General features: G+C 40.2%; 1 protein-coding gene and 1 pseudogene across 1 annotated transcript in view; both read left to right on the top strand.

The window, feature by feature from the left end:
• Nucleotides 1-16,271: 16,271 nt before the first annotated feature.
• Nucleotides 16,272-17,832, top strand: LOC110300598 (annotated as a pseudogene).
• Nucleotides 17,833-20,152: 2,320 nt separating this feature from the next.
• The window catches only part of Asah1 (N-acylsphingosine amidohydrolase 1), a 33,075-nt gene continuing 29,869 nt past the window's right edge, over nt 20,153-23,358 (top strand). Inside the window, exon 1 of the mRNA XM_021169553.2 lies at nt 20,153-20,391. Within this exon, the coding sequence (XP_021025212.1) occupies nt 20,317-20,391 (75 nt within the window). The 5' untranslated portion in view covers nt 20,153-20,316. The remainder of the gene's footprint in view (nt 20,392-23,358) is intronic.

Raw genomic sequence — 23,358 nt, 5'->3', positions numbered from 1 at the left:
GACCTTTTAAAACACTAGTGTGGCGGCTCCTCAAGAAACTGAAAGTACAACTACCAGGGTTTGGCCATACCACTTAGCATATACTCGGTATACACCAGCAACTAAGCAACCTGCCATAGAGACAGATCCCTTCACACCCATGCTCATTGCTTCATTATTCACAATAGCCTGGAAGCTGAACCAGCCTGTGTACTCATCAGGAGATAAAACATAGTACAAAAACACTATGGAATTTTAAACAGCCATATAAGAAAGTGAAGTCATGACATTTGCAAGAAAATGGATCCTAATGGAAATCCATTGAAGTTTTGAAATGAGCCATATTTGCATAAATACATGTTTTATAATGCTAGGTTTAAATTTAGAATTTTGTGTGTTGGAAGGGGGTGTCATGAGACATCGATGATTATGAAATGGGAGGAAGAGACCATAAGGGAAGTGGGAAATTAATGGGATACTTAAAATAGGAAAGCAGAAAGTGGAGACTACTGGGGTTAGGGTGAAAAAGTACAAAGTATAATAATACATACGAAAATGCCATGGTGAAACTGATTCCTGTGCTAACCTAAAAATTAATTTTAAGAGAAAACCATTTTGAAAACTACCATTAAGACTTTAAAAGCCAGGCTCTGATTTCAAATACTTGCTTGGTATTCAAGACTATGCCTGCTGACTGGATTTCCTGTAATAAACTTTCCATCTGTCTGCCCTTCTGTATATAAATAGTGTGTTGTTGGGCCCTTTGACAGCCTTGATCCTCCATTTCCCCACCCTTATTAAATTAAGTAGACCTAATTACAGGTTCTGAGAAGATAAAAATTTATATTGTATTAGAGAGTAAATATTCCAGTGAGTGTGGGCAACAAATGTAGATGAGATATGCCTGGCTATCTATATCAGTGCTGCTAGAATAGGAAAGTCAGTCTGGGAGAGTGAGTGGCATAGGTTAAATCACGTGTCAGAGAGCACTAGCCTATCACACACGCCCAAGGTCCAAGATTCAGCCCCTACTTGTAGTGTGGAATGAAGGCATTGAAGTGGAATGAAGGCATTTAAGTGGTCCCTTTTTGCATTTCACATCTTGGGTTATTGTGAGGGACCCCGTTTAAAGCATTACAGAAATCCCGGACTAAGTACTGTCCTAGAGCTGTAACCTTATCAGAAATAAGATAAGACACCTGACCTGAGAAACACTGCCCACATTTTTCAAATGAGGTTATTTCTAGTCTGAATTTCTAGAAAGTCATTTGGGGTGTAAAGACTTGTTTCTTAGAGGAAGTATATTTGTAATATAAAATATTTCTATTGAAAATAATACTTTATGTACTCTGAAATCTTTACAACTACTAAGTATTAAATGTTAAAAAAAAAAAAAAAACAGGTACCTGTAATCCCAGCACTTGAGAGGTTGAGCCAGAAGGATCAGAATTCAATCTGAGTTATATGAGATTCTTATCTCAAACAAAACAAAGCCATCAAATATTTAGTAACTTATTAAGATTGTTTCTACGTTTAACCCTAACCCTTTAGGGTCTGAACAAGGTCTCAAATAACTCAGCTAAACTCATATTTGCTATGTAGCTGAGGTTGGTCTTGAATTCCTGACCTCTGCTTCTACTTCCCAAGTACTGGGGCTGGGTTGCAGTCACGTGCCTCCATGCCTGACTTACAGCATCTAAAGTTAAACTGAAGTCACTGGGACTGAAGATGTGAGCTAGTGAGAAGGATAAGAGTTAGGTTTCCCGGTGCTGTGGGGGAGCATTGCGGAAATGCTGTGGTGATGGGTGTGTGTGGAACCCATCCTGACAGACAGGGACAGTAAGGTGTGTCAAAACCAGTATTTGGAATCCTATGTGATTCTCCAACTTTGAATGCATAGGAATGAAAGTTGAACTCAACACTAGAAAAGAATCAGAAGGGGCATTATGTAGAGGGGGTATAGAGGAGTGGTTTTTCCAAAGGATTTGTTTAGGAAATTTATAATGTTCTGTTTGTTCTTCTGGAAATAGATTGTTCTTCCTGCCTGTTTTCCATGTAGCTGACATCAGAGGTCTAAGAGCATATTATTATTCTTTCTGTAGTCTGTCCCTACCCCTCTGTAACTGTATTCAGGAGCTGAAAGGAATCATACTCATAGCCCCTCTATTTCATTGCTTAGTGTCACACACCAATACTAAATGCAGTGGCATTTTCTTTTCTGGGATTCTCACGCCAAGTCAAACTCTAGAGATAAGGAAGTTTTCACACCAGGTCTTCCATTCCCAGCAGTATGGTAGGTTTCATACCATGTATGACACTGTGCTGGCTAGTTTTGTCAACTTGATACAAGTTAGAGTCTCTGGAAAGGAAGGCACCTCAATTGAGAAAATGCCTCTATGAGATCAGGCTGTAAGGCTTTTTCTTAATTAGTGATTGATAGACGTTGGGGGAGGCAGCTCATTGTGAGTGGTGCCACCCGTGGACCAGTGGCCCTAGTTTCTATAAGAAAGCAGGCTGAGCAAGCCAGTAAGCAGCACTCCTTCATGGTTTCTGCATCTGTTCCTGCCTCCAAGTTCCTGCCCTGATTAAATTCCTGTTGTGACTTCCTTCAATAATGAACAGTGCTGTGGAAGTATAAACTGAGTGAGTCTTTTCCTCCCCGAGTTGCTTTTGGTAATGGTGTTTCATCACAGCAACAATAACCCTAACTAAGACACACTTCTTATTCAAACAACTAGTCTGTTGGGATTAAATGTTAAAATATATCTGGCCCCAAAGCATAGAATGTATAGAACCCAGGAAGATAACAGGAACCCTTAGGGATGAATGAATACTAGATAAGAGTACACCTGAAAGCCTCAACCAACGCTAGGATACTTGAAACATTTAAAAAAAAAAATGCCAGAGATATTTCTAAAGAGAATCTGTGAGTATAATGGCTACATTTCTGGGAAACCATGAATAGGATAAGCAATTCAATCATATGCCTAAACCAAGCCCCATATGTAAGAGGCTGAAGAGAAAGAGTTCATGAACCTATAACATGAGCCTGAGGAACACAGTAATACAGTGTCAACAAAAACAAAGAAAGAGAACATTTAAAGTTTCCTGGCTATGCTAAGAATGTGTGTGTCTCAGTGGGAGATCCTGCGATGACTTCCAAGCCAAAGAAGCATGGAGAAAATAACGAGAATGCCTAATATAGATCCTATTAAAGGATGAGATAAGAGGTGTAAAAGAAACTAGAGATAGCAGCTAAGAATTTTTCAAAAAACAAATCTTGACATACCAGAGAAATCCAAATACAAACATCACATATATACATTATGGGAAAACAATTTATTTGAATGTTTTTTAAAGTCAGAAAATGGTAATATAGGAAAATTTTAGCAGTTCAGGTGGCTGTTGGATTTTTGCCAAGAGCCATGAATCTAAAGGACAGCAAAAGAGTATCATCTGTAAGTTGAGAGAAAACAGTTGTCAAACCAAGTGTCTCCACTTTATGAGACTGTTTCCCACTTCCAGGAAAAGACTGAAATGATCCACACTAGATAGTTACTGACATCCGTGCTGATTAGACTTTTACATTTTCCCAGTCCTTTATTAATGTCCAAACTAGAGCAGGCTCACCACTGGAAAGTCTCTTCATGCTTACACTCAGGGGTACAATGTTTTTAAGGACAAACTATAATTACATCATCAGTGGTGGGGATGGGTGCAGTCCATAGTAAGGATCTAGAGTTGCCTAGTAACTTCTGCTTTCTTTTCAAGACTCAGTGGTATCTTCCAGACCTTCTGGAATATGTTTGGACCATAGTCAAGATCATGGACAATCCCAGAAGTGTTGCCAAAGTGGCTGTGGCATTGGGGGTAGAAGGCTAGGAAGTGATCAGGCAGGCACAAAATAACATTGGGACAAGATGTCTTAGTTGATCCAAGATTTAAAAAAGAGAGAGAGAGAGTTAAAGCAAAAGAATAGAAAAGATGAAAAGATGTAAAAAGAAAAACTATCAATTAGTTAAAAGTATGGGCTAGGAGTATGCTGGGGGTTGGGGAAAAGTCATGAAGATTGGAGCAGAAGACCAACCAGAGTTATATGAGTTCCAGGTCAGCTGCAGGTTCATAGTAAAACCCCATCTCAATATACAAGAAGAAAAGAGAAAAGACAAAGAAATAATAAATAAAGCCTAGGGAGAAAGAAAATGGTCTCAGAAGTCAGGTTAGAGATAGGAAAAAAAATCCTTTTAAAATAGTGGTAAAACTGCTTATATATAAAAGAATAATAACGCTTCATTTATAGAAGGGTATAAACACTTGAATACTGTATGAGAAAAAAAAAAAAACCAAACAAACAAAACCTGGTGAAGTGCTTGCTTTGAAGCATAAGGATCTCCCAGAACCCATGTGAGAACAGTTGGGCATTGCCAGAGTGTTGTATCTGATTGTAACTTCTCAAAATGAGCACCAGACTTCTATTACAGAAGAAAAACAAGAAAGCTAGGCATACATCAGCCAAGGTACATTGAGATGCATAATGGTCCTTTACACAAAACAAAGGAAATGTATATATAAAAAGCTGCAGGAGCCAGGCAGTGTTTACAACTGAGATAGGAACAGCCCTATGTAAAATCAGCTATTCACAGGAGCCAGGTGAAAGGTCTGATGCAATGCTAGTCTATTGTTAAACCCACCACCAGGGCTCCCTTATTAAATATCTAGTTATGCTATTCTTCTGAGCCTAGTGAAAAACATGTGCCAGGGGAATTCTGTTCTACTAACCCTTTCATGAGTAATACAATACTTCAGTTCCTCCTAAAACCACAACCCACTGTCTTTCTACTAGTATGTAATGTAGGCTGCCATTCGTGTCTGCAATGGGAATTCTAAGTTTACTATTTTGAACTAGCCCTGAGAATACTAACTCTTATCCGGCAAACTGTGAGATGCCTGATTACTAACTGTCAACTCTGGGGCATTTCTGGAGCATTTCGTCTGAATGAATAACATTCTTACGAAATTCCAAGCCCCAGGTCAGCTCAAGGACTGCCTAGGACATTGGTGAAGGCCAGGGAGTAAAGTTCAACCTGATTTAGGTATCTGTAAAATCATTCTTGGAGGCACCTATAATACTGAAAGAAAGCACACAGATCCATTCACTGACTAACAGGTATGGAGCATTTGTGCCAAGGTTCTAGGAGACTGAGTTTCCATGAAACAATTTGCTTCTGGACTTCGTCCAAGCTTTTGGGCCTGTCATGCAGTCTTTACTGGAGTGGGTGTGGCAGGGCATTCTGAGTGGACTCAGGCAGATCCCTAGAGTCCCCTGACCAGCCAGCCACCCTAGCCTACTTGTTGGGTACCAGGCCATTGGGAAAGCCTGTCTCAAAATAGCATCTGAGGAATGACCCTCAAGATTGCCCCATGGTTTCTACATACATGTACACACACAAGACATGTACTAGCACACATAATGTGCATCCCCACAGAAATACAATAGTGATCTGAAGGACAGCAATTTATCTAAAGAATTTTTTACAAATAACACTTCCAAACTTATTAGGCAGTATCACTCACTTAAAAACTCTTTAGAGGATTCAATGTCTTCTACTGGTCCCTGCAGGAACTTCACTCCAGTGCTCAGACATACACTTACTTATATACACATAATTTAAAAATAAATAAGATATACAAAGGACCTGTAAGAAAAATCAAAGCTCTGGTAAAGCATTATGAGACAACGCTGGAAACCAAGGCGTCACAGGGTTAAGAGTGAGTGAAAGAGGAGAAAACACACTGCTATTCCAGAAGCCAGAGACACTGAAGTACTGTGGCAGCCATGTTAATCCCTTCTGACCCCTAATGACCTAGTGACCTGGTACCCATCTGTTAAATGTTCTTTCATCTCTGAACATTGTCATAAATATAAAATCCCTAATACATGAGCCCTTGGGGAGTCATATTTAAAGCATACACAAAGCAAAACAACATATCAGTGTGTAAGGAATAATATTTCTGACTTTATGACACAGAGAATGACAATCAAGATGTTTTCAAAAAGCTCATATTTTTTTTAAATAGACAAAAGATTAGAGGAAAGCTCAGGCTTATAGTGTTTGCTCATTTCTTCAAGATAATTATCACAGACTCCTCAAAATGCCCCTATGAAGGGACTGAATACAACTGACTCATAAGAGCCCATGAGAGCAGTCTACAATGGCCCACATTTGGAATCCCAGAACCACAAACAAAATTATGATTAACATCAGAGAAGCTTCCTCCTAAAGCATCAGTGGGAACCTTTATCTGCTTTTGAAGTAGAAAGAATCACTTTGGTTAACTATGGGAGTATTTCACAATTGATACATTTCCCTCCTTGAGATCTTTGTGTTTAAGATACACATTCACAATCAGTGTCTAAGGGCTGTTTATATCTTTTCTGACATGATTCTGAACAAGTGACATAAACAATTGTGGTTGGTTTGGTCATGTATATGTTTTTTTTAGAAATTCAAAAACCCAAAAATTTGGTCTTAGAGCTTTGAGAACACACACAAACAAAAAACCTCAAAAGCCACATTTTGAAACAAAAATAAGATCCTCAAGGCATTATAAATTATCTATAGTTCTTCCGAAGTCCAACCGAAATCGAAGTTTGCAAATAGTGGGCTAAACAGTGCCATCATGCCCACCTCTATGAAGAAAATAAGACACAGAAAGTAAGAAATGAAGCAAATGAGTGTGGTTGAAGAAAGAGAAAAGGACAGGTGTAGAGAACCTAGGTTAATGTTTGAGTACGTTTGCCCAGGAAACCTTGTTGTTTGGATAGTTTAGTTTCTTCAACTCTGTAAGTAGTCAGTCAAGTGATTGTGATGTGGCTATTATGCATTTTCACTATGTCAGGCACTCTGCTTGATGTTGCAGATATGATGAAACATCAAACAATTAAATGATCATTCAATAATTAAAGTGTGCAAAGTAAGGAAAAATACAGGATATTTGAGAATTGACTAACAGAAGGTGCAAACATGGTAGAGAGATGTAGGTCAGGGAAGGCTTCCAAGAGGACTATGTTCAGATGAACTCTGAGGGAGTAGAAATTATACACATAATTACTGGCATGGGAGAAAATATGCTGTGTAGAGAAACCTTGTGAGTATTCAGAACACTGAGATAGGATAGAACTGGTTTTAGATGAATTGTTTTTTGACTGCAAGAGAATGAGTCAGGGACAGTCAAAAGAAAGGAAGCCAGAGATGGAAGCCAGAGGCAATACGTAGCTTCTGATACAAGTCTTGTCAGACATGTTGAGATTGTGGACTTGACTGTAGTTACTGGGAGACTACTGAACATCAAGCAGTGATATCACATTTTCACTTTAAAAGATTATTCTGACAAGCTGAAGTGATGTATATTCAGTAAAGTTCTGGCACTTGGGAGACCAAGACAGGCAGACTTGTGTAAGTTCCAGGTCAGCCTAGTCTACATAGACTTCCAGATGAGCCAGTGCTACACAGTGAGACCCTGTGTCAGCAAATAAGCAAACACAAGAAGAGAGCTTATTCCGTCTGCATTTTAGAGTCTACAGCCATTCTACCGTGAATATGCCTAATCTTGTTGTCTACTTGCATTTTAGAGTATATTTTGAAGAGGAAAGTCCCAGAAGGAATTTATCATAGTGGTAGAAGCCAGAACTAGGGCAGCCTGGACTATAGTGTTGGCAACAAGCAATGGGATTGTTTAGATATGACCAACTACCTTAGTCCTTATGATTAAATGCAAGAGATCAAGAAAAGATCAGTCAGGGCAACTCCTGAATTTCCAGAAGCAGTAGTGTTTAATTTGTCAAATGAAGATTTGGAAAGGAGAAGGAAACTGACGAGTGCAGTTTTGTCTTGTTATAAATTATATATTAAATAGCATTGGAAAGAAGAGAATCTAGACACAGAAGACATGGGAGGAGATGAGATCAACTTAGAAAACATAGTAAGACGTGGAGACAGAGCAGTTGCCTTGGATTTGTAGCATGGCGTGTAGTTTATCATGGAAATGAGGTCAAAGAATGATTCAGAAACCAGCAGAGTAACAAAAGCCATAAAAGAGTTGAAGGAAGAGGGTATGGCTCATTTTGCCTTAATAAACTAGAAGACCTTCTAAAATGAAAATGGTCCTTTGTGCTACAGAACTCATGGGGCACCCTAGTGAGGGTATTTTTGGTAAAGTAATTGGTTTGATACCCAGATAAGGACGTGTTGATGGGTGGGGAGGAGGTGAGAAAATAGTTCTAACATTGATTCCACAGTTTTAATTTAAAAGAGCAAAAATAAATGCCAAATGGTTTTGTATTACCTCAACAGGTTAGCAAGCTTTGATTTTTCTATGTGAGAATATTTTAAATTCTACCTAACAATATCATCACTTTATTTTAAAATTCAAATAAGAATAATATAACAATAAAAAGTTAGTCCTCTGGAGAAGATGGTTGGTATTCTTCATCTGACATAGTGACCTGTAATATGATGTATGGGTAGACATGGACAATATTAGTTTATCTGTTTCTCCTCCTACAGGGGACATATAAAAATCTCCTGGTGATCTGATACTAATTCATGGCCCAGAGTTTGGTCATTTCTCACCTTTTTTTTTTTTTTTCTCTTTTGAGACACTGGGTATGCATGGGGGAGAGTAAGGTTAACAATAGGATTCAGAAGAGACTGTTTTCTTAGCATCCAAGAGTTCTGTTTATATTTTAATGCTTCAGTTACAACAGCAAAAGAAGAGTGGTTTCAGATGGAAAAGATAAGATCATAATTTATAGCACAGTGTTCCTGAAAGGGTGTAGCCAAGAACCCAGAAGACAGGTGAGAGGACTAGATTAAATGGGAAAGACAATGTCATCTTCACTCTAGCAAGGAGCAGAAACTATAAAAATAGGAATAGAATGTGGCAAAGAATTGGGTACAGTACATTATGTCTGATTTTTTAAAATGTTATTTATTTTTATCTCATGGGCATTGGTGTTTTGCCTGCATGTATGTCTTGTGTAAGGGTGTTAGATCCCATGTAATTACAATGACAGATAGCTATAAGCTGCCATGTCAGGGCTGGGAATTGAATCCAGGTCCTCTAGAAGAGCAGCCAGTGCTTTTAACCAGAGACAGCTCTCCAGCTCCATCATGATTTTTTCTCATATACATTTTATTAAATTTTTAGAACATGTCTTAGTTAAGGGTTCTATTGCTATAATAAAATATCATGACCATAAACAACTTGGGAAAGAAAGGGTTTATTTGGCTTACACTTCTACATCATTATCCATCACAGAAGAAAGTCAAGGCAGGCACTTAAGTATAGTTACCTGGAGGCTGGAACTGAAATAGAAGCCATGGAGGAACACTGCTTACTGGCTTGCTCCCCATGATTTGGTCAGCCTACTTTCTTATAGCTCCTGGGACCACCAATCTAGGGTTGGCATCACCCACAATGAGCTGGGCCCTCTCATATCAGACATCACAGAAAAAATGCACCACAGGCTTGTCTATAGGCAAATCTTATGGAGGCAACTTCTCAACTGAGAGGCCCTCTTCCAAATGACTGAAGCTTGTGTCAAGCTGCCACAAAGCTAGCCAGCACAAGCAAGATCCAGGACAGCCTTTACCTTCCTATATGGGATGACACTGAACTTCTGGTCCTTCTGATTCCATCTCCCAAGTGCCAGGGTTACAGGTACCTGGTTTATGTGGTTCTGAGGATCAAACCTAGGGCTTTGTGTACATTGGGCAAGAACTTTCCCAATTGTGCTATATACCAGATTACAAACTTTTAACAATATTTGATCTACTAAATAGAACTCAGCAGCCCAAGTGCATATATGTGAAGATAAAGATATCCGTGTTCATCCATTTGGAGTCTTACAGACTGGATAACAAAAAGACAGAAAACAAGAATGTTTAACATATTTGCAATTGAATGGCCACAGAATCTAAACCTAAGAGAAGAAGGTAGGAAACAGGCTTATGACCTTAGAAAGACCCATCCAAAACCAGGCATACCTGATAGTATAACTTAGAAGCTACAAAGTCTGTTTAAACTTCAGCGCAGTGGTTTGCATATGAGCTACTGTCTTCTATTTTTGTCTTTTCTCATTATATATAACTTTGCATGGGGATTGTATGGCTTACATAAGATTTTGTGATCTGGCCTGGCAATTTAGTGTAGTGACTAAGGGTACATACCTCAGAACTAGACAAACACCTCAGACTTGTCCCATTAGAGATTACAGCACCTACTTCATATCTATTGATCTCCAGTCAACTGAAAACCTAGAATGCAATCTATCAGTAATCCATTATTCATTGTTATTGTAGCTATTACTTGGTATATGATATGAACACAGTTATTTTAGTTAATTTATTAAATAACTATTCAGAAGCCATGCCAAATATTCAGAAAATATAGCAATTCACATCCATGCACACACACAACCAAGTCTGTGACCTCATGGATCTTACAATCTGGCTATAGGAAGATAGGCATTGGTCAAATAAGGAGGAAAATAGTAGGTAGTGATAACATTTAGCATTAGTCCATCAGTGCTGGGAAGCTGGGAAGCTAGGGTATACCTATAGGGTGATTGCTGCCTTATACATGACTGGATGGACCAATCCATTAGGAACACTTATTTGAATGTTTGAGTGAGCCACACGTATGTCTAGGACAGAACATGCTATAAGACTGGACAGTCAGTGTTAAGTCCCTCGCATGGACCATCCCTAACATGTCTGAAGCTCAGAAGGAAGGCTGAGATGGCTGGAGTCCCATGAAAACAGGACAAACTGTAGGATGAGCGATCAGAGAAGTAGCAGCAGCTAGCCAAACCAGAAGTGGGTTTATAGACCGTGGTAAGAGCACTGGCTTTTATTCTGAATAACAGGTAAGTAATGGATGGTTTAGAGCAGAGAAGAATGTAGTCCTTAGTATATGAATGATGGGTGATGGCAGGAATAATCCTTAGATAAGTGTAACCTAGACTGAGGCAATGGAGTGTACAGAAATGTTAGATTCTGGATTGCCGCAGACTGGCCTCAGTCGGTCCCTCAATCCGCGGGAGAATCAGGGTCCGGGTACAGGTGGGCAAGGAGTTGGCGAAAAGTGACAAGCAGACTCAAACACAAGGGAATGTTGTATCTGAATGTAATTTGTCAAAGTGAGCATCAGAATTACATATTACAGAAAACAAAAAAGTTAAGTGATATATTAACGTCATCCAAAGTACACTGAAGTTATGACACAAAACCAAAAATGCATTCAAAAAGACTGGCAGAAACCAGGCAATGTTTACAACTGAGATAAGATCTAAAGTCAGCTATTCACAGGAGCCAGGTGAAAGGTCTGATGCAATACTAATTATTGTTAAGCCCACCACCAGGGGTCCCTTAGTACATACCTACTCATGCTATTCCTCTGGGCCTAGTGAAGAACATGCACCAGGGGAGTTCCATACTACTCACCCTTTCATGAATAATACAATACTCCAGTTCCTCCTAAAACTACAGCCTTCCTTCTTCCTAGGCCATTGTAAATTCCTGTGTATGGGAGTGACTCGGCTATTGATCTAAGTATTTACTATGTAGACTAGCCCAGAGATTTCTAGCTCTATTCAAGTAAATTGTAATGCCTGATTTCTTTCACTGTCTCCCTTACAATCCTAGAGGTAATTCTGAATGTTACTGAATAGGTAACATTCTTACTGAATTCCAAGCCCAGGGTCAGCCCAATGACTGCCTAGGACATTGGAACTGGTGGAGGCTAATCTAACTTAGCTATATGTCAAAATCAATCCTTAAAGGCACTAATAATAAAACAGTATTGAAGGAAAGCACACAGATCTGTTCACTGACTAAAGCAAGGACAGATTTGGAGCATGAATTTTACAGGATGCCACGGTTCCAGGAGACTTAAGTTTCCATGAACTTTTTGCCTTGGGACTGCATCCAAGCTTTTGGGCCTGTCACAGTCACTGCTGGAGTGGGTGTGGCACTGGATATCATGCAGATCAAAGGTAAATCCAGTAAGATTTGCTGGTGTAGTAAATGTGTAACAAGAAAGATAAAGTCAAAGATGACCAAAAGATGTCTGTCGGAAGCATCACAGGACAATTGAATTGTTCCTTACTAAGGAAACTGGAGAAGTGATAATGTGTCACATTGCAGTTCATTTGTGCTGCTGCTGCTGCTGCCACCACAGAACTACTCAGGACTGGTTGATGAAGCTCAGCATTGTGGCCCAGATCTAAAGGCAGAACTGAGTACACTACCACAAGTTTAAGGCAAGCCTGGTCTATACAAGTTCCGGGCCAGCCTCAGCTACATTCCAAGACCCTGTCTCAACATCTCAACACACACAGTTTTACATACATATGTGTGTGTGTCTCTGTGTGTATGTGTGTATACATATATACATATACATATGAATTATATATACATATATGTTTATATAATTTTCTAGTAGTGAAAAGTCCACTACTAGAGCTCCAGTCTCAGACAAAGCCTCTTTACTGGATCCTCACATAGCTAAAGGCAAAAGAGGCCAAAGGCTGTGTGAATAGCCTCTTTTGAAACAATCATCTAAACATATTACTTCCAAGCAGGACTGTGGTGGCCCAAGCTTTAATCCCAACAGTCTGCGAGACAGAGGTAGGTGGGTCTCTGGAGGCCAGCCTGGTCTACACATCCAGTTCCAGGGACAGCCAGGCAACACAGAGAAACCCTGTCTAGGAAAAAAAAAAAAAGCCCCCCAAATCAAAAAGGAATCTACCTCCAAATGCCAGTTCATATGTTCAATCTAATCAAAACAATGGAAAATATGTAAAATATTTGAGTGGGAGCATTATTTTCTTTTTAGTTGTAAGCTTGAGGTTTGGCATTAGTGTGTTAACACTGTGTGTGTATCTTTGATAGCACCTATAGATCTGCTCTGTACATATAGTCAATGATAACTCTATACCCCATATATTAGTGCCAGTCATTTGCTGTGACTGGTTTTAGTTGTCATTCCAAGGTGACCTTCCTACTTCTTACTTTCCTGAGAAACAACTGAGAAATACACACAGCTATTAGATAGAGCTAAAGAACAACTGATTGTAGTGAAGCTGACCTGAGAGCTTAGAATTCATGGCGAAATGAGAGCTCATCTTATTTTCCTCTGGAGTGAATCTGTGCATTCAGTGACTTGACAAACACAGCTACATCCTGGGCACACAGCCAATAAGAGGGTGTGATGAGTAAGGGATGAAGCTGGAGCTGAGACAGCACCATTACCATCGGCAGCCTGGTGGCAAGGACTTCTATAAGCTTCCCCTCCTTGGTACTTTCTCTACTTGTCTTCAGGAGCTCTCCTTTCAAGGTGCTTTCTCTGGAACTTACAAGCCATCCTGTTACACTTGTATTTGTAAGAGTCCTGAGAGATCTGCCTATCTGGGAAGACATGGGCAAAGACAGCAACTATTTCTACTTCAGTTCTTGTCATCTAGGGCTATATGCAGTGAGCATATTTCTGAGGAAGGCACATGTAAATGAAAGAGCCAAGCAAAGGACCAGGTCATGCATGCACTATGTCTCTTACAACTAGCTGCCAATTATACAAGTCACTCCTCCCTTAGAGAGACGTGAATGGAAGAATTCTGAGGGGAAGGTCAAGTTCTCACCTCAAAATAGCTGATGTATGTCCTAAGCTCATACAATATGAGCAGTTCTGAGGGAAAGAATATAAAATTCAGCAAGATTCCTGAGTCAGTACAGGAACTAATATGCAGGCTCTATAGCTTTAAGTAGTCCTCATATGTTAGTTAGCAGGTAATACTTATTTCTCTGTGTACATCAGTTAGGTTACTCTTACCACCATAATTGAGCTTGCAAGCAAAGCAACTGGAGCCTTGTGATAAGGAGTCATAGGCTTTGTAATAAGGAGTAGAGTGGCTCATGGAAATACAGACTCCAGCTGTCAAGCAGGCTCAGGGATGGTTGATCTAACATTCTAACAATGCCACCAATGACCCAGTTTCTTTTATTTCCACCATGATGTCCACTGCTATCTATTTCATCTTAGGTGGCTCCCTTCAGGTTTGTGTCATGACTGCCAACAGCATTGGACTATAAACTTCCTCTTCTCTGTCCAGAGAAGGCAACTGCTTTGACTATACAGCACAAGCCTTGGGCTTCAAAACACAGATTGTTTGATACAAGTGTCTGAGTTAAGACCTAAGCCAAGCATTTCAGGGAGAAGAACAGAGTAATCTTAAATGTCTTAGGTCAGTCAGGGCCCAAATAAGGTTAGGTCTCATTCCCACCCTGTTGCTGCCACATGACAGAACTGGAGCTGAGCTCTGTGAAACACCCACAATATAAGCCGAAGAGTAGACTCCTCACACTTGAATTAAGTGCGCAGTCGTTACTGAGAGAGTAAATTTTATTACAAATGCACTAGAAGCAATTTGCTGAAGCATCAGGTAGCAAGGTATAAACATTTATGTAATATAATATGTTATATAAAGTTAGAATAGTTTACGTATTGTAGGATTTAAGTTGAAAAGAGCCCTCAGGCCTAGGGGTGTAGCTCAATGGCCTGTGTTTAAAATGTACAAGGTTTTAGCACAACATGAAAAAATAAATGAGAATATCCTGGTCAGAAGTATACCTCATTTAGGAAAAAGTAAAATAGGACAGGATTTTTTTTAAATGGTGCTTCAAATATAACATATATGAGTTGCCATTGACTCACTACAACTTCACAGTGCTTCACAAAGAAATAAGGATTTAGTACAAGCGGAAAGGTAATTGTTATAACTTTCTTTTGACATTAATAGAGGGACAATTAGATTAATTGTGAACATTAAATTTTTAGCTTTGTAACAAAACACTACTGCTTTATTTCAAGCTGGGGTAATATTTTACATTTTTTAAATCTAAAACTAAAAAAAAAAAAAAACAAGTAATCCTGGGTGTGGTAAAGCAACTAGAAGAAATAAAATTAATAATTTTATATGACCTCTGATTTTCTATTTTTATCTCTTATCACCTTTATTCTTTCCCGGAAGACAGAAAAAAAAAATCTCTTAAAACACATGCAACATTTTAAATGTACTAGGGCTTTTAAAATTAAGTATAATTAATTTATTTGCTATCATGACAGACAGTCTCACAGGCTTACTACAAAGCTACAGTGCTGAAGACTTAGGGTGTCAGGTGTGTAAAACATACCCAGTTCCTCTAGACTTTTTAAGAAACATATACTTAAATGTGGTAAATTATTCTGTTAATTCTATTAATAAATAATTCTATTTATTTTTCAAACTGAAATATTATCTCCATATTTCTTACTTTCTACTACAAACTGTTGTACTTAATCTGTATTAAATCAAGTTGTACTTCTGAGTTTGTGGTATATTCATTTAGGGTGGGTGACTGGTTACAATTATTTAAAATCAATATTCCACCTGGGGAACATAGGAACTTTCCGTAGGAGATTCAGAAGTCTATGGCTTGTCAAGAACTTCAGCTATCCCTATAAACAATTTCAATACTTACACTGACTTTCAAATACTAAACAGTTTATCCAATCCTCAGACTTGATACATCTTTGGAGAGTTTAAATCACCTTTTCTATACACATAATCATTCACAAATACATTTAAATATCATCTCTCTAAATATATCAGTATGCTTAAACTCCTGTAAAGTTTCCTATAACCACACATCTTGATTTGACTTTCTGTAGCACTGGGAATTGAGTAAATTTTTAAAAAGGTTAGACACCTGTAATATTAGCAACTTGAAAGGCTGAGTGAATTCTAGTCCAACCTAGTGAGACCTCGCCTCAAAATGTAAGAGGAGGGCTAGAAGTCATCAATGTGAACTTTTGTAGCATTTGCAAAGCCCTATGTTCACTGCACACTCAAAAAAATAAAAGCTATGTGTCTGTGTTTGTGTGTGTGCGTGCACACATATTGTGGTGAGGCAAGACGTACATAATATGATATACTATTAAGGAAGTAGATTTAAGTTTTAATTTGTCTGAAAAGAAAAGAATCAACGTGTATAGTAGGTTTTGAAAGTTATTTATATGAAGATGGTATATAAGGTTATCATGCCAGGCTTCCCACAGTGTATGTGTGTGTGTGTGTTTCCTGTATGTATGTCTGTACCATGTCTATGTAGTGACTTCAGAAGCCAGAAGCGGGCAACCCCTGGGGCTGGTGTTACCATGCACTTGTGAACAGCCATGTGTGTGCTCTGGGAGGCACCATTGGAGACATTGAAGGAATGGCATTTGCGGAAGCATTCCGACAGTTCCAGTTTAAAGCCAAGAGAGAGAATTTCTATAATATTCATGTCAGCCTTGTGCCACAGCCCAGTGCTACTGGAGAACAAAAAACCAAGCCCACACAAAACAGTGTCCGTGCGCTGAGAGGGTTGGGCTTGTCTCCGGATCTGATCGTCTGCCACAGTTCAACACCCATTGAGATGGCTGTGAAGGAGAAGATTTCTATGTTTTGTCACGTGAACCCTGAACAGGTCATCTGTATCCATGATGTTTCTTCCATCTACCGAGTGCCTCTCCTTTTGGAGGAGCAAGGTATGGTTAAATATTTCCAAGAGAGATTGGGCCTGCCCATCAATGATTGTTCAAGTAATTTGCTTTTCAAATGGAAAGCCACGGCTGACAGGTATGAGAGACTGCAGAAAATGTGTTCCATAGCCCTGGTCGGTAAATACACCAAACTCAGGGACTGCCAAACCTCTGTGTGAAAGCACTGGAGCACTCAGCCTTGGCCACCAACCACAAGTTGAACCTGATGTACATAGACTCCATTGATCTGGAGCCAGTCACCAAAGCCGAGGATCCTGGGAAATTCCATGAAGCTTGGCGGAAGCTGTGCTTAGCTGATGGTATTCTTGTGCCCGGAGGGTTTGGAATCCGAGGAACATTGGGAAAACTCCAGGCATTTTCGAGGGCAAGGACAAAGAAGATTCCAGTCTGGGAATTTGCCTTGGGATGCAACTGGCAGTGATTGAGTTTGCAAGAAACTGCCTGAACTTGAAAGATGCTAATTATACAGAATTTGAGCCAAACACTCCAGTCCCATTGGTAGTTGATATGCCTGAACACAACCCTGGCGATTTGGGAGGAACAATGAGACTGGGGTTAAGACGAACTGTTTTCACAACTGAAAACTCCATACTGAAGAAGCTTTATGGTGATGTTCCTTACATAGAAGAAAGACACCGACATCGGTATGAGGTGAACCCTAACCTGATCAACCAATTTGAAAATAAAGACCTTTGTTTTGTCGGTGAGGATGTAGATGGGAAGAGGATGGAAATTGTTGAGTTGACAAGTCATCCATATTTCATTGGTGTCCAGTTCCATCCTGAGTGTTCCTCTAGGCCAATGAAGCCTTCCCCTCCATACCTGGGGCTCTTACTTGCAGCAACAGGGAATCTGAATGCCCATCTGCAGCAGATGAGCAAGCTGCCATACAGTGATGGATACAGTGATGCCAGCGATGACAGCTTTCCAGAGGCAAAGCTTGCTGAACTAGATCTCAACTGAAGCTCTTTCTTGCCTCAGGAATAGCAGAAGCTACCTAAGAGGCCTCTGAAGTCATTATACGTAAGATGAAAGAATTGTCTGAAGAAACCACCACACTGTTCCCTAGACATGGGCTGTGAAGATTCAAAGAGAATCTGAAAATGTTTACTTCATGAAACAGAACCAAAGGGATCCTTTTCTTTTCCCTCCAGAGGCAGCCTGTAGTATTCACACATTTCTATACTTAATTAAACACAATTCAGCAGCAAAAAAAAAAAAAAGGTTATCATGCCAATTCATGTGAACTTTCTTTACAAAGCATCTAAGTTTGTTAGATCAACTAACTACAAAATACTATTTCATAAATAAAAGATATGTTTGGTGACATGTTGAAAATGCTCTCAATAGTAACTTAGGTGAATTAATCAATTAGCCATTTGATATGGTAATTGATATGTAAAATTGGGATACTCTACTTCTGATAGACTTACTTTAAACTTCATAGTAATTCAGCAGGCTCATCATTGACCATATGTATTCAACATTCTAAATATTCCCAGAGGAAAGGCCCAGTCCTTACAGCGGCTCTTGTCTTCAATTTGCTTTGCTTCCTTTATCTCTGACCTAACTTATTTCTCCCTCCTTCCTCAGAGGCCGCCACGTGGGCTTTTCTAGTGTAGCTGAACATACTGTACACTTTAAAAAAATAACAATCTTGTCTTTTAGATTTCTGTCTAATGTCCTTGGTTTTTTGTTACTATTTTGTTTTATCTCCTAAAAATGCTTTCATTTTGAAAACATTTAAAAGGATATACATTATTTTCTCAGTTTTTGGTTAGCATGAAGAAATGAGCATGAAAGTCTTAAAGTAGCTGAACTTAGTACTATAATTTAAAAAACCAAGTCGTAGCATTTCACTTGCTAAAGATGTGTTAACTTATACATAAAACATGAAATGTATAGTTATGCAGGACAGCATAATGCTTTGATGTGTAATCTGCAAAGTGTAATCTTTACACCAGATTAAGCATAACTCTTGAAACATTTATCATTTTATGATACAAAGCTTTTGTTCAGTCACAGTCGCCCTATTCTGCCTTTGCACTACAGATACCCTGTCTCCCTCCAGGATGCTTTCCTGAGCATCCGTCAGACTAAGTCTACCACTTACTGTCCAGACCTCCTCTTTTCAATCATGTCTTCCCTGCCTGGATGTTAAAAATTCCAATCCCCTTCCTAGCTTCTACATTCTTCTACTCCTTGCCGGACCTTGCTCCCCCCCCCCCACCCCCAACATTTACAGTCTTTTGCTTGCTATTTTACAGACGAACCTCATATGCCTGGTGTTTGCTATTTCCCATCTAGTAAGTTTCATAAGGGAAGAACTTTGTGTCTTTTTTTTGCTTCCTCAAACCCTGCATCAGAGACCTGATATATTCTGTCTTGTTTTATTTTGGAGATGAAATCTTGCTATCTTGTCTAGGCAGGTTTGAAACCCCAGAGTCAGTGACTGAAGATAGCTTTCTGCCTCAGGTCGCTGTCTAAAACAGTCCTCAGTGTCCCCCTTCAAAAAGTAAGTATTTTCCAATCTTGCTTACCTAAGATTCTGTTTCTTAATCCTGGGCTGTGTATCAACATCTAAACTTCCTTAAAAAAAAAAAAAAAACAACCAAACAAACAAAGAAACAAACAAAAAAACAACTTATTTATCATTTGCCTCCAAATTTAGGTGGTTTTACACCAAAAAGGAAAAATACTCGGATCCCCAGCACAGGGGTCGGGGGTGAGAATTAAAATAGGATTTTAATGGTCCTGGGTGAGTTTTATAGAAGCATTTCTTAAAGCGCCCCCAAACTTCTTGAGATGCCTGTTGTCGAAGCAGAAAATGTAAATCCAGAAGGCATTTTTTCCTGTTGGAGTCTAGGTAACTCACCCTATTATGGAGAGCCTTGTCCAAGGATGATGTAAAAGCCAAGCAAGTATTTCACTTTTATCTGCTTTTCAAAGTAGACTATGAAGATACCAAGTACCTGTCCTAGGTTTAGGTCATCTGGACCAACTGGCTTCTCACAAGCTAAAGGAAAACAGGAGTTGAGTAACGCGACAAATACATCGATGAAGGTCCCACCCCTTCAACCTCTCCAACCCGGGACATAACAGCAAGAAACTAAAATCTAAATCCTAGGATTTAGCAGTGCCTTATCTTAAGTACCTAGAGTACCAGAGAGATGAAACTTCTGACCCTGACACTTTGTCCTCTCTGGTTGTGATCCCTCGGGCAGGATGGATGGACTGAGTGACTCACTTGGAGCCAGCCTTCCCCAGAAGGCAAACTGGGTCTGACGTTATGCTGTCCCTTTGGTGGGCTCAGGAACCGCAACGCCTAGGAGCCAACCTCTCCGGAGTCAGTGGGTGTGCGCCCTCAGGAATCCTCCAGCACCTGCGTCTAGCCCGGGCCCCCGCGCTCGGAAAGAGTGAAGGCCAGAGGAAAACTGGAAGCCCCGCCCCGGGGTGCGGCTAAGGCTGGACTAAACCACTGCGTGGCGTGCTGGGGGCGCAGCCCCTCTCGGCCCTGTGCGCGGACTCCGCTCTAGGGACTCGGCCCGGCGCCTCCATGACTGGCGTGTCCCCTGCCGTGCATGGTGTGGCCCGGGGTCGCTGATCACGCGTCGGGGTGCGGCCTTCTGGTGGAGGTGGTCCCTGCTGCAGCTGCTGCTAGAGTCCCTCGGAGCGGCGCTTGCAGCTGGGAAGATGCGGGGCCAAAGCCTTCTCACCTGGGTCCTAGCCGCGGCAGTCACCTGCGCCCAGGCACAGGATGTGCCGCCGGTGGGTGAGCTCCAGCCGAGGCACAGATGGGGTTGCAGGCGCGGGCTCAGGGGGAGGTGGGCACAGCTGTGGCGGGGCGGGTGAGGGACAGCTGCTCGCGGTCTGTATCTTCCATGGGGCGTCCCGGGTACTCTGGTTCGGTCCCGTGGAGTATAGGTCCAAATGTGGCTTGTGAACCCCGGGCGAAGTGGCTTTGGTGCTGTATGGACCGAGTACACATTTTAGGGAAGTTCTAACTTTCATGAACGACTGGGTAGGACTCACGCATTCTCCAATCTTATATTTGAGATTACCAGCTACTGTAGGCGGAACTCTCCAGGGAAAAGGCTAATGATTGACTGGTGGCCTTAGTATATTCTGCCTGGTTACCTAGCGCTTTTTCCTGAAGAAACCATCGCAGGAAGCTATGGGTCACATGCAGTCTTAGCCCAGATGATGGGAACCCCCCCCCCGCCACACCCCGCCCCCCTAAGAAGGCTGTACTGGCTGTGGCCTTCACGCCTAGGCATGGAATGTCCGGCTGTCCCGTGGTGCTGCTCGACCAAGTCACAATGCCACAGACTTTATCCGCAAGAGACCGTGAGGAACTAACATGATTCTTGTATTTAATAGAAGAGGAAGTATAGCCCTGGAGTGAAAAATGTAGCCAGAGGTCACATAGTTGTTCCCACAAACATTTCTAAGTTCAGCATCTAGGTCGAAGCCCAACAGCGATATTTCATATATCGATTTTATAAAGGCTATAGAATTGAAGACTGTTTTGTTGCCAGATTTGATAACTAGGAACCTGGATGCACCTTACCTGTGCCAGATGACAAGATGTTGAAAAGAGGCAAGACATTGGAAATGGGAGCAGCAGGAGTTCTTTTAATTTTATTCCTAGAAGGAGAAATGCTTTTTTTGAATTTAAAAGAGAGAGAGAGTATTAGCCAGCCACTGGAATATATACTTAGTAGATAAAAGTAGAATACACAACAGGGCAGAGGGTGGCACACGCCTTTAATCCCAGCACTTGGAAGGTAGAGGTAGACGAATGTTCTAGGACAACAGTGGACACACAGAGAAACCTTGTCTGAAAAACACAACACAACACAAAGTAGAATGCAGAATGGTATACAGAGTAATTTCAGTGACCAAACCCACATAGTATGTACAAAAGATGGAAGGAAGAGCAAAGAGTTTGCTTTAGTGTAGATAAAGAATTGATTTACCAAACTTGGTTGGGATTGTAAGAATTGTTGAAGAATTTTGCAATTTGATAGCCTGTGCCTTTTTGCCCAAAGATTACCAAAGGACACATAATGGTTGTGCAAATTAGGTCTAGTGTTTGATGTGAGGGACTGATATAGACCTTTTCAACCATGGGTTAAGTAACAACAAATTCTAAACAAAATACTTAGATGTTTTGAGCTTAACCCAGGATTTGTTGTAGAGTGTAGAAGCAGAACATCCTTTGCCTTAGCAAGAGATGCTGTTCTGAGTTACACAGTGTGTAACTCTTTATCAGTGTGTAGACACAATCATGATACAAGCTGGCTTTGTCTCACTTTAATGTCTCTGAGAAACTTAATTCCTGTTTGTGTCCAAGAGCAGAACACGAGTCCATGGGGTCCTTCCTATAGGCCTGTAAGGTGTTAATGTGCAGCTGTGAACTCAGAGCACTTTCATGTCCTGAGAGCTGGTTTTTTGTGTGTGTTTGCTTTTATTCTTTCTTGATACTTTGTTTTTAAATGAAGATATCTTGTTGTTTGTTTCTTTATTTGGTTTTGTTTGGGGGGGGGTTGTTTGTTTGTTTTTGTTTTTGTTTTCCCAGTGCTAGAGTGCTCACCCAGGACCTTACACATACTGGGCAAACTGGTCCTTTTTTTTTTTTTTCTTTTCTGGTTTTTTCGAGACAGGGTTTCTCTGTGTAGCCCTGGCTGTCCTAGAACTCACTCTGTAGACTAGACTGGTCTCGAACTCAGAAATCCGCCTGCCTCTGCCTCCCAAGTGCTGAGATTAAAGGCGTGCACCACCACTGCTTGGCTGGCAAACGGTTCTTAACACTGAGTTATATCACTAGCCCAAGCAAAATATTTCATTGTTTCAAAATATGAAAAATTAATAACCCTTCAATTGATTTAATGATTTTTACTCAGAACAGTGGATATCAAAATCTAGTCAGTCTACTGATAATCTGATTGGAAAAGTGTTTGCACAGGTCTTAACTGAAATGAGAAAAAAATAAGAGTAAAACAAAAATAGTAACTTTCCTTATATTTTGGTTTTATGGCCTTTTTATTGTTATTGAACTTTTCTCTCGTTAAAATGACAAAGTCAGGTGTTACATGGAGAGAACTTATTTTGTTTTGAAATCTTCGCTTACAAAATAAAAATTGGGACCCTTTTTGAGTGGAGGCACTGTTAAAATTTTCACTGCTCTTGAAGATATTGGGACCCAGTTTTCAAAAGGCCCTTTAAGAGCTGCCTGGAAGCCTGGGGACCTTGTTTTCTGACAGAATGGAAGGCAGTTATTTTGGGGGGTTTTGTTGACTTGTTTGATTGTTTTTTGTTTTTTAGCTTGAATCATTATATGAATAATAAACTAAACGGTTTATTGTAGTGTAGCCTTGTGGTAACCAAATATATTTCAAAATGACCTTTGATAGGTGTGGATAAGGACAAGCTTCAAATGACAAAAGAGTTATTTCGTTTGGAACATTGACTAAGCGTTTTAGTTTTATGTTGGAGGCTTTTTTCAGTATAAGTAATTGAAGGTGATCTTAAGTTATTCTTCACTATTCCATCTATGAAGAGTTCATTAAGATATACTGTACAGAGAAAAGTAGCTAGTAGAGGAAAATCCAGAAAATGATCTGGGATATTGGGAGTCTAGGCATAATGGGAATCTTTGAAGCCACTGGAGCAGATAAGCTTTTCTATGAAAAGTATAAATGAGAAAATGAGAAGCAGCCAAAAGCTGAGTGA

Source organism: Mus caroli, chromosome 8 (assembly GCF_900094665.2).
Source record: "Mus caroli chromosome 8, CAROLI_EIJ_v1.1, whole genome shotgun sequence".
In the NCBI taxonomy this organism is placed as follows: Eukaryota; Metazoa; Chordata; class Mammalia; order Rodentia; family Muridae; genus Mus; species Mus caroli.
This window is presented reverse-complemented; position numbering and strand designations above follow the sequence as displayed.